Source organism: Mus pahari, chromosome 5, assembly GCF_900095145.1.
Source record: "Mus pahari chromosome 5, PAHARI_EIJ_v1.1, whole genome shotgun sequence".
NCBI classification, from domain to species: domain Eukaryota; kingdom Metazoa; phylum Chordata; class Mammalia; order Rodentia; family Muridae; genus Mus; species Mus pahari.
Genome location: NC_034594.1, coordinates 38833032 through 38845757, shown reverse-complemented (window position 1 = coordinate 38845757; position 12726 = coordinate 38833032). Strand labels below are relative to the sequence as shown.

General features: G+C 37.6%; 1 protein-coding gene across 2 annotated transcripts in view; it reads right to left on the bottom strand.

The window, feature by feature from the left end:
• Positions 1-1894: 1894 nt before the first annotated feature.
• Nop58 (NOP58 ribonucleoprotein) overlaps positions 1895-12726 on the bottom strand; it is a 29876-nt gene continuing 19044 nt past the window's right edge. Inside the window, exons 8-13 of one of the 2 annotated variants that reach the window (XM_029538894.1) lie at positions 11988-12151; positions 10548-10682; positions 10257-10318; positions 8175-8308; positions 6622-6782; positions 1895-5989 (exon numbers count right to left, since the gene is read on the bottom strand). In XM_029538894.1, the coding sequence (XP_029394754.1) occupies positions 5939-5989; positions 6622-6782; positions 8175-8308; positions 10257-10318; positions 10548-10682; positions 11988-12151 (707 nt within the window). In that variant the 3' untranslated portion in view covers positions 1895-5938. The remainder of the gene's footprint in view (positions 5990-6621; positions 6783-8174; positions 8309-10256; positions 10319-10547; positions 10683-11987; positions 12152-12726) is intronic. The other variant, XM_021197441.2, reaches the window with a different exon arrangement.

Here is a 12726-nt window from a genome sequence, read left to right as displayed (position 1 = left end):
CTCAGCCTCAAAACACGACAATTAAGAGTTTATAGGTATGTATATATGTATATACATGCTTACATGCTGGGTACCTGTGAGAGTCAGAAAAGTCAAATCTCTTAGAGCTATGATTCCAGGCTGCCAGACCAAACTCTTCCTCTGGAGGAACAAAAGGCATTCTTCACTGCGGAACCACCTCTCCAGTTTGAAAAAGAAAAATGTATTTTCATTTATTTATTTTCTGGGAGATAAAAGTTTTTCTTTTTCTTTCTCTTTTTTTTGGTTTTTCGAGACAGGGTTTCTCTGTATAGCCCTGGCTGTCCTGGAACTCACTTTGTAGATTAGGCTGGCCTCAAACTCAGAAATCTGCCTGCCTCTGCCTCCCGAGTGCTGGGATTAAAGGTGTGCGCCACCACCGCCTGGCATAAATTTTTCTTTAAAGCCTTGACTGTCCTGGAACTTGTTCTGTAAAGCAGGCTGGCCTCAAACTCAGATGTGACTGCCTCTCCCTCCCTCCAGAGTGCTGGGATTAAATATTTGGTGCACCACCACCAACTAGCTTTTTATTTATCTATTACAATGTACTTGTAAACTAATTTAGGGGCTGAAGAGATGGTGCAGCAATTAAGCACCTCTTGACCTTGCAGAGGACCTGGGTTCAGTTCTTAGCATCCATATGGTGGCTCACATTCATGGGTAACTCCAAGGAAGTTCCAAGGAATTTCAGAGACTAATTACCCCTTTTCTGACCTCAGCTAACAAGCATGCACATGGTGCACATACATACAGGCAAACACACATACATTTAAAACATTTTAAATCTTACAAATTTAAAAGCTGGGTGTGATAGTGCATGCCTTTAATCTCTTGGGAGGCAGAGGCAGGCCAACCTGGTCTACAAAACAAGTTTCAAGACAGCCAGGGCTATAGAGAAGCCCTGTCTGAAAAAAATAACAAAAGTTAAAATTGGGGTTTATCTAAGCAACCGGGATGAAACTTTGACTCCCAGGATTGATTACTCAGAAACAGTATTCTTATGCCTTCCACTCAAACACCTTAGAAGACATGGTCTCACTGGGCTACAACAGCCTAGGCTGGCTCCAAACTCTGTCCACCCCTAGCTTTCCCAGGTGACAGATTATAAATCTAGTCTACCAGACCAAGGTACTTTGTTTTGTTTTTGGAGTGTGTGCATCCATGCTTGTGAAGGTATATGTGTATCCATGGAGCAACCTCTCATGTTGTTCCCAGGCACTGCCTCTCTTTTTTGTAGAGGGGTCTCTCAGTGGTCTGGCACTCACTAAGTAAGCTACCTGTTTTGGCATCCCCAGTAGTGAGATTAGAGTATGCTTTGCAGTAAAAGTCGTGAGAGTGTGGTGGGAGTCTTCATGCTTGCAAGCCAAGAGCAGGGCTAATTTCCTAGCCCCCAACTCCCTGTCTGTTTTAAATCAAAGTGAATGTGAACTTAAGGAGAAGTAGGATAAAACAGAGGGCTCCCAAAATGGAACCTCAATTTTTAGTGTATGTAGAACATCCAGCTCTATATACACTATGCATGGTACCATGCTGGAAAACAGCCTGAAAGGCTGGTTTAAACATGTAAAATTCTCTAAAGAAATAGTAAATATGAAACTCAAATCTTCACTTGCAGTGACAACTGTGCCAGGCATTTAACTCCTAGCATTAAGACCTACTATTCTGGCTGGAGAGATGGCTCAGTGGTTAAAGAACACTGACTGCGCCTCCGAAGGTCCTGAGTTCAAATCCCTGAAACCATATGGTGGCTCACAACCATCCGTAATGAGATCTTATGCCCTCTTCTGGGTGTTTGAAGACAGCTACAGTGTACTTACATATAATAAATAAATCTTAAAAAAAAAAAAAAAAAAAAAAGACCTACTATTCCCTCCCAGTAGCACTGACACTCCATCACAGCCAAAGTGCTCAACTGTCTGCCTTGGGTTACCTTTCAGAGACACTCTCAAGATGCTATTTTCTGAGGACTTAAGGAAATGGTTAGAGTTGAGCTCGAGAAGCCTCTTGGCTTGTACCAGACTATGTCAGGACCCAAGGAAATCAGTTTAAGTTATTGATTGGGGTTCACAAGGCTGATTGGTTTGGCTAACACAGGGAACAGAAAATTCCAGCTTTGGTGATGAGCTATCCCCACCCAGCCAGAGCAGCAGCAAGCGGTTGCTTACTAAGACCCCAAAGAGGTAATGTGGCTGATTATGAGGTGACATCTTTTCCTGTTGTCACCTCCCAAGTGCTAGGGATACTGGCTTACACCACACTGGGCAAATTTACTCTTTCCAAATGATTTTTTTTTTTAAAGGAGGGGGTCCCTATTGCTTTTATGTGGAGAACATGTTCGATAACATAAGTTCGATAAGAAGTGAAAAACAATCTTAAGGTGAAATACAGCTTCCAAACGAGTCTTTTTACTAAACAGTTATGGGTATAAACTACTGAGATGTTTTGGAGCCATACTGATTTGAGGTGGGGTCTCACCCGTGCTGGCAAACAACACTACCACTTTTAAAAGACTCCTAACCCGAACTGCACCCCACCACCCACTTTGAAAGTCTCATTATGGCTGGTCTAACAAGAGATTTACCCGCCTCTGCCTCTGTATGTGGCCTCTGGCACTATTTTTACACTCTACCACAATAGTAAGGCTACATACACCCCTAAACCATTTCTCCATTATTTGAGCAGATTCTAACCACATAGCCCTGGATTGCCTAGAACTCACTGATGACCAGAAGGCCGCACACCTGTGGTGATCCTGCCCCTGCTTCCAATTACTATAGGAAAATTAATAACAAACCAATAGGAGCTAGCAATACACACCTCAATAAGACCAGGAATGATGATATATGCCAACAATCTGCAAACAACCAAAACAAAACCAAGCAAAAACCCCACACACACAAAAAAAAACAAAAACCAAAAAAACCAAACCTCTAAAGAAAAATATTATGGTAGGAAAAAATAAAAACGGCAACAGAGGCTTTTGTACCAACGTTTGACACCCATAATTAAGTTTATATTCAATCAAAATGAGACTGACAACTGCTCAGATATTTGCACTGTATCTATGAATAAATGAATACCCATAAACATTGCAATGCTGTGTAGCTCTGAATGTTCTTACAAATTAATAGTAAGTTACTTGCTTACAAATTACACATAGATTTTTTTTCTCAACAAAATAAAAAATTTTAAAATTTTTTTATGAAAATTGAATTTTGAGATTGCCCAAAGTGGTCATTTGATGCCTAACCCTGAGACACTCTTCAACTACCCACCATGCAACACTACAGCTGAAATCATGTAATGGCACTCATTCTACCAAAATGCAGACCACTAAATTAGTTCTAGCCTGGTGAACTACAGAATTAAGAGAAAGTAAGGTAATCTTCCTGATTTATCTGTCCAGTTTGTATGCTAACTACCACCAGTGAACTTATAATTCAAATTTCATTTCTGGGATGCCTTTTATATAAACAACACTAAAGCCTGGGATATTTATCAATGGTAGAAAATGTTTAACATGCGTGAGACCCTTGGTTCCATCCCTAGCACAGTAAGAAGGGTTCCAAATGTTTCAAACTACTGGTTTTGATAATACTATATAATACTGGTTTTGATAATATTTGATAATAATAATATACTATGCTAATATACTGATAATTTTACTTGACAATCAACTCAATCACAAAACCTCAGAATTTTCACCTGAAATTTGTTCTACAAAATAGTTTGAAATAAACTACGGAAAACAATACACAATTGTATTTTAAAAGTGCAGCAACGGGCTAGAGATGGCCTGCGCTCTGGAAAGCACTGGTATCTCATCTATCAGATCTGGGCTCAATTCCCAGGAGCCACATGCAGTTTGTAATTCTAGTTCCAGGGTATTTGATACTTTCTTGCGGTCTCCTGAGTATGTTGCAGGTACTTTGTACAGATATACAGTAAACAAAACACTCAAAGCAAGAAATAGAACTGGCCCACAGCTGAGGGCAGGGTAGCTGACACTTGGGAGACAAAGAGACATGAAAATTGCAACAGATAAATGGCAGCTAGTGTGAACCCATCTGAAAACAACCAAGGTCAATAAAGGTGTTGACTTTTGTTGGCACACAATGGAAGCTGTCCTACATATGTAGCTTCTACATATGCACTAAGCCAGGAAATTGATATACAAGTCTTTTTCTTTAAATGAAGAAAACAAAACGAAACTCACCTATGTTCTTAAAGCTGATTTCTGAAAACATTTCTGTTCTGGAGTGTAAGTTAAAATAGTTTGCTATAACCCTAATGTGGACCTTCATGCTACACTAACTACCCTAACCCATGTTATTCTACGTGGAATACGTGGGCTTGTAAATAAATGGCCTTATACATGTTGTAATTCATTACTTCCAATGCTAAACTCACCTTAGAGAATCAGGTGGACTAAAGGTAACTTTCATAGGCAAAAGAACCATGGGACAGAGAGCTGCAAAGGGCTGCTTAGAGGGGAATAGAGCTCCTCTGTATTTTGTGAAATTCAGGATTCAGACAGTATAGGGGCAGATACAGATTTTAAAAAACATTAGGATCAAAGTGGTGAATGGTTAATTTTCTATTGCTAGTGGCACTATGTCTTCTTTGTTCATACCACAATATTTTCAACCAATAGCCAACTCTAAGAGATTTGATGGGCAGATAGTCTGATATACAATAGTTGAGACTTAGTATGAAAATAAAATTTATGCAACTCAGTCAGGCCCAATCAAATAAATCCAAATATAGAACTTCAAGTTAGACACAAAATTAATCCCAACAGTACATCATGTCTTTTGTTTACTGTGCTAGGCAGATTGCAAGCCTTAAACAAGTTGCAGGTGGGGTGGTGGGTACGCATGACTTTAAGATCAGCACTTGGAGGCACAGGAGTTCCAGGATAGCCAGAGCTACATAATGAAATCCTGTCAGAGCAAAACAAAGCAACCCAAAACAATGACCAACAATTCTGACCAAATCCCCTTTACCTAGGAGCCAAAGTAGCCAAGAAGCTAATGTTTCTATTAGGTATTTTATCTAAGTTATGAATGACCTTGTATTACTTTCAGAGTCTTTTTAGTGTAAAAAATACAGGGGCTGATTTTCTTACAGTGGACCCTGGGTGACATACAGACTCACAACCATCCAGTTAAACAATGGACCCTTTTGAACTCCATAGACAGAGGCATGTAAGCAGTGCACACATACACATGCAAGAAAAACAAGAGACACATAGACACACATGGTGGCCCAGCCAGGGAACTAACGCTATAGTTCAGAAGCGAGGCTGTGGGTTCCATCCCCAGCAAACACCAACTGACACAAGTCTGTAACCCGTCTCTTTGGAGGAAGATAGGAGCATCAGAAGTTCAGTGTCTTTCCTGGCTACACAGTGAGTCTACGCAATAAGACCTTGTCTCAAAAACCACACATCAGAAGTAGTGAATGATAAAAATTACAACTACCTTCTTTCCTTTCTGAAGCACATAGCAGAATGTTCTCAGTTTTAAAACCTGAGAAGGCAAGGGAAACACATAAGATCTTAAATTGGTCTGTCTAAACACCACCTTCCAGAAAGCTATTTTAAACTTTGGAATTTCCAATCCTCTGTAACTGACTTTTCAACAGTAACAATACCTAGTCTAATGCTAAGTTAAACATAGAAAGGGCTAAAGATCCCGTGCCTAAAATATAAAGAGATCACAAAACTGCCTTATAATACAAAGAAAATATTTTATTTGTGTATCAAAGACTCTAAGGTTAACAGTTGATGTCAAGACACAAAAAGGCTTGAAAAGCTATAGATATTCAACCTCCCTTGATTATTTTAGAGGATCAGATATGCTCCCAACTGAATCTTAAACATGATGTAATCGGGTGACAGGATTATGGTTCCTTTACATTAGTCTTCAGCATCTTTCTTCTTTTTCTTTTTCTTCTTTTTCTCTGGACTCTGAAAATAACCAACAAGAAAGCTTTTTGAAATAGTGGCCATTTTATAATTAACCTTTCCTTATAAATTGCAAAATTTACTCTTAGTACATAAGTTTTGTACTAAAAAATCTAAAACTGTAATGTCAACAAACCAAGCTTCAGTAAACCATGAGTTGGGGACATGGTGACAGTACTTACCTTGCATACATAAAGCTTTTAGTTAGGTTCAATTTTTAGCACAGTAAACTCTTTTCATGGTAAGAAACTAAATTTGAGGGCTTGTGAGATAGCTCAGCAGTTAATAGCTGCTCTTCTAGAGGTCCTGAGTTCAATTCCCAGCAACCACAATGTGGCTCACAAGGATCTGAGGCTCTCTCCCAGCATGTAGGTGTACATGCAGACAGAACACTTCTATGTTTAAAATAATACATAAATAAATGAATTTAAAAAAACAAACAACTAAAATTGAGAACAGGCCTCTATAATAAAAATACCATTAAGCACTTTTGTTTTTCTATTACATTTTCCCTATCAAACACCTGGTCATTTCTGACTAATAATACAGTACCTATTATAAACATCTATGCTTAAGGTTTGTTTTAAATGCCCTGAAATAAACTCAAAAGGTAAAACAACACCAAAATCACATACAGGAACTGCTGTGCTGGTACATGGCTCCTCCTCGGAAAGTGGCTCTTCCTTTATGTGTTTCTTTTTATCCTTCTTCTTTTTCTTCTTTACAGTTGGCTCCTCTTCTACTACCTGTTCTTCCTCCGCCTCCTCCTCCTCCTCCATCTCCTCCTCTACTTCAGCTGGTGTAAGAATTATGATTGTATTAGACCTCCTTCTTTCTGTCATTATAGTCAACTCTTATCCTTGTCTACTACTATTAACCTTAAAATAATCTAAACAAAGCTGGAATAATTTTTCACAATTAGCTGTTATATAATAAAAGTCGGCATTAAAACAAAGGTTAAATCAATTACGTAGCCTGATGGTTTTGCAAGGTCAAGGGGTGAAATTTTCTATATCTGTACTGCTTAAGAATGTTTGATTAGATTTAAAGTTTTGATCCTGAAAGCAGAGAAATGGCTCAATAGGTAAAGTGTCTACTATATACAAGCATAAGTACTTAAACTCAGCTCTCCAGCACAAGGAAGAAATCAGATATAGTGCTGCAAGCCTGCATCCCAACACTGGGGGAGGAGACAGAGGTGTTCCGGTAACTTGATGGTTAACTAACCTAGACAATCACAGAGTACTAAGTTCAGTGAGATACTGTCTTAAAAATAAAAACAAGGACAAAACACCAGGCATTGATGTTCATTTCTAGTGTCTATCGCTAGTATCTAGAAACACATATGCAAAACCACTGCACACCCAAAGAGCTGTTATCCTTATGACTATTCAGCGAGATAGAGATATGAAATAAACAATATACCGGAGAATAAAAGATAATACTAAGGATAAAAATGAAGCAGAGATTAGGGAGATATTTAAGAAGGCATTACACATGGAAATTCCAACACAAAGGTCAAAGATGAAGGAAAGTGGTATCAAGTCAAGAATATGCAAGTTTTGTGAAGCATGTATTTGGGTAGATGACTTGTAGGTGCATGAGAGACAAAAGGCTAATATACAACTGACATTGTTAATCAAGTATACATAGCGTTCTAGCACCTGTTTTGAAATACGACTCTGATAATGACCAGAAGACTGCAATTTATTCCATGAACCAGAGAATGAAGGAAATCACTGCTTTATCGATCCTAAAGCTGCCCAGTTCCACAACAGTTCAGCATCCATACTAAAGCTTTTGTATATTTAATAATATACTGAATACTGCACATTTAATGACACATTACTTTATAAAATCTAACTTAATATTCTCTTAACTACCCAAAGAATATAATGACATAGTAAAATATCCGTTTTCAATGAATGCAATACTTAAGAAAACTATGGTTAAAAAAAAAAAAAAAAGATATTTGAGTGTATTATTCAAAGAATTAAATGGAAAATAGGGCATCGGGTAAAGGCATTTGTGGTGAGGCTTGTGGACCTGAGTCTGTTTAATTCCTGGACCCAGTCACAAGATGTATCCTCCACAAGTGTGCTGTGCCACACTACCGCATCCATCCCCAACAAAATAAATAAAAATGCAATGTCCTTTGTTTGTTTTCTTTTTGAAAATTCAAACTAACCTTTAATTTTAATCTTGGCTTTTTTTGCTTTCTTTTCAGTAATTTCATCCTCTTTATCTACCTCTTCTATTTTGCGTTTTTTAGAACAAGTTGGAAGTGTGGAGTCACCAGAGGGATCATAAGTCTTCACTTCACTGAAAAAACCAAATAAATTGTGGAAAATCTTTACAAATACCTGTAACTGAAATAGTTCAAGAGAAAAGCAATACTGTTGTATAATGCAAGAGTACACAATGCTGTTTAGTTCAAGCAGCTTTGGGGACTTCAGGTCAGTCACAGTCAAGAAATGACTCTAGGCTCTACTATTCCATAAAAAGCAGCAGCATTAGAGGGAGAAATGACCAAGCGAAACTACTTTCCAACTAACTCAAAGTAAAGCTGCACTAAGTCAATGCTTATTCACACAATCCCATTTAGACATATCTTCACAAGCTGTAAGTGACAAAGAACATACAGATCCCCTATAAAGTCAACTAAATCTCAAGGCTGGTGTGTTAAGTTCATTTAAGTGCAAGAATCTAAAATATTCTGCCCACCAAAGTGGTAATAAGCTGCAAATATTAACCATTTAATAATAAAAAGCTACACACACAAAGACAACTGAATGGACTTTATATGTTTATAATTATGTCATTAAATATTGCTGTGTCTATATATACCCTGTGATTTCATTGAACTCCACACATAACTAGCTAGGGATGTTAGCATATGCCTAAACCCCAGAAGCCGAGATGCTGAGGAAGAGTTATTCTGAATTCAAGGCCAGATTCAAGGAGAGCAATACAGCAATATCTTGCCTTTTCTTTAAAACAAAACAAAACAAAACAGGGTCCTGTGTAGCTCAGACTGACTTCCAACTTGCTATCTAGGCAAATATGAACACTATAAATTTCTAGCCATATTGCCTCTATTTCCCAAGCCTTTCCCTAAAATACCTTGATACGTAGTCTGTTTACCATAATAGACAACTCCATTTCAGTCATCACAACTCATAATTCCCACTTTCCCTAAAAAAATACAAGTAAGGTCTAAATACTCTTTATGACAATGGACTATTAATTTTTAAGCTTGTCAGGGGCGTTTTAGGAAAAACTTTCATTATAGATACCTCTTTAAGTTTTTAAACAAATGGCACACAACAGAGGAAGTGAAATGACTGAATTAAATCCATGTTGACGAAGCAGCAGCAGCTGGCAAACAAGAATAAAACATCTGATGCTAAGGCCAACCTTATTTCAATCTCAGAGACTACAGGTTGGAAGGCAAAACAACCGAAGTTGTCCTCTGATCTCCAAATGAGGGCTTTGAGGCTTTCTTTGGCTTGCCCACATAAGCATTCCCCCCAACATACAAATACATGCAAAAAGAAAAAATTGTCTATGATAAAAACAAAAACTGTGAATGTGGAAAACAAAATGGCAAGGAAAAATTATGTAAGGAATGCATATACAGACAGCATGGTGGTGACTGTAATTAAGATGTTCCCGAAAATTGCTCACAAGACCTTAAGTAATGTTGACACACAAAAGATCTTGCCTGTCAGCTTGACTTAGCAATTCTTCAACTCCATACATTTCTCAAAATACTGAGATGCTAAATGTAATTTTTTTCATTTGCCTTTTTAAAAAAGACTTATTGATTTTCTATATATCTGACATTTGATCAAACTCAGGTTCTCTGCAAGAATAGTATATTCTCTGAACTACTGAGCCATCACTCCAGACTCCTTGTCATATTAAAAAAAGAAAAAAGAAAAAAAAAGAAAAAAAAAAAAAACCTGAGCATTTTGTCTGCATGTATGCACATATATATACAAGTGTGTCTGGTTGTGAGCAACCATATGGGTACTGGGAACAAAAACTTGGGTCCTTTAAAAGATGACCTGAACAAATGCTTTTAATTGCTGATCCATCGCTCTAGCCCCTTGCCAAATTTCATAAGAATTAGTCCATACTGCTGTGTCTTAAGCTTACAATAATAATAGTAATAATAATAATAATAATAATAGCACCCCAAAACAAAAAACACCTGTCAAAACCTTTAAATTAACAAAACCAATTCTTCATTCTTAATTGACTTTACCTTTTGTGTTCATACTTTTCTGCTTTTGCTAATGCCTTTCCTGTTCCACTTATTTTTCTTATCTAAAAAGAAAAATGAAAATTGCATGAAAATCTGTAACACATCTTCTACTGCATATAGCATGTCATAGTATGTGATAATGGTTTTGCTAATTTGAATGAACATGTCTCAATGACAAATACTATTAGCACATCAGCTCCTATCTAAGGAATAAGAAATGCTATGATAACATGAAATGCTTAAAGCTCATGAAGAAATGCTAGCATCTGCCACAGGAAGAATGGTTCTTACCCCTCTGTCCTCCAAAATCCTCAACCTGGCCTCTAATTTGGCTCTGTTCTCAACTCCCATTGCAGAACTGGAATCTTCACCAAAAGCGTCGTATCTGATAGCCAAAACAGTTTTGGCTGCCAGCATTCGAGAAATCTATCATCAACAAAAGCATAAAATGAGAGTCAGCACTGCTTTTCAGAAACGTAAAATCCCAAGTTGTTGGGACTCAGGAGAAAATTATAGGAAATCACATTACCATTTATTCTATGCCTATTAATGAGGTCAAATTCAGTCTTTCTCTCTGTCCCTTCCTACCTTTGACTGAGAACCAAAGCTGATGAGCTGAGTTCTACAAGCTGTCCTGTCTCTGGCACGTGCCCATACATATACACACTCAAGCTTTTTGAGGGCTAGAACATAGCCCGGGGCTATCGCTGACACCCCCCAGCACGTGTGACGCCCCACACTCAGTATCAGAAGGAGAGGAAAGGATAAGCTGCTGCTTTAACATTTATGGTGTCCATTTACTACTTTATTTGTGTTAGTGGCTGTGAATTTCAAGAAATTACAGTTTAAACCTACTTAATTAGGTATCTAAAGAAACACACAGAAGCTGGACGTTGTGGCACGTGCCTTTAATCCCAACACTCGGGAGGCAGAGGCAGGCGGATTTCTGAGTTTCAGGCCAGGCTGGTCTAAAAAGTGAGTTCCAGGACAGCCAGGACTATACAAAGAAACCCTGTCTCGAAAAACTAAAACAAACAAACAAATAAAAAAACAAAAAACCACACACACAGAAATATGCAAAATAGACCTCCACATCTGGTTTTTAGAAAATCTTTTAGAATACAATGTACTATTATATATAAATGTCAGTAGCAGCAGACTAGTTTTTTTAAAAACCATTATCTTGTAACGTATAAAAATATCCTTTACGGGGGCTGGCTCAACCAGTAAGAGCACTGACTGCTCTTCCAAAGGTCCTGAGTTCAAATCTCAGCAACCACATGGTGGCTCACAACTACCAATAATGAGATCTAATGTCCTTTTCTGGTGCATCTGAAGATAGCTACAGTGTACTTATTTATAATAATAAATAAATCTTAAAAAAATACCCTTTACTTATAGTAAACTAAACAGTTATTATAGTTTATATAGCATATATAGTTATTAAACACTATTAATTACAGTAGGAAAATAATGAAATCTTATGGGCAGGAGAGAAGGCTTAGATATTAATACTATTTGCCAGTCTTACTGAGAACTTGGATGTACATCATTTTAGACATGGCAGGTAACAACCACTAAATTCCCAAGTACCAAGGTACTTGATGCTCTCCTCTTCCAGCCTTGCACATAGTATACACATATACCTATGTACGTACAGGAAAACAAACAAACAAACAAAAAAACATTATCTTGAAAAGTTCAAAAAAAGGTGGAAAAACTACAACTCACCTTTCCTTTGTGTTTGGGACTCGACTGGCCTACAAGAGAAGCATGATAAATAAGTCCATATTTAGGTGTGTCTCGTCTGGATTTGAGGGCCCTGAAAAGTGCTTTTTCTGCTCCAAGAATCTGAACTGTAGAAGCTGCATGCTTGGCCAAATTCAAAAGAGAACCTAAAATAAATAAATAAAATGTTTACAAATTACTTCCAGGTTTACTTGGGATTCTATACTAGTATACTGATTTCCCTGAAAACCATAATGTTTCCTGTTATTCCTAGTGCAAGGAAAGCTATGAACTGGAGAACTAAATCTGTATGTTCAGTAGCATGATCACAAGAGTGATATGGATATTAATTAGCAATTTGGTCCATCCTCTAAGATTCAGAAAATCAAGCATGCCATAGCTGTAGATACATTAGGTCATATCAGTAGTATTGAGCCAGCCTTATTTGTTTCACCCTCTACAGGTGAATGAAATGCATCTGGATGTATACCAAGATATTCTGCTGGATTTGCTGCATGCAACATTTAAAAATACATAAAACACTAATGGCATAAACTCAAATTCCAGCTGGTCTATGCATTTCTACCGCTTTTAAGGTTACCTATGGACTGAAACTGGGTGAAAGTAATGAAAACAGCCCACAGTATCATGATCTTATAGCAAAGGGTATCTGAATTCAGGAGTATTTGTCTGATACTGCTGAAAAAAAATTTTTTTTTGCTTTTTCGAGACAGGGTTTCTC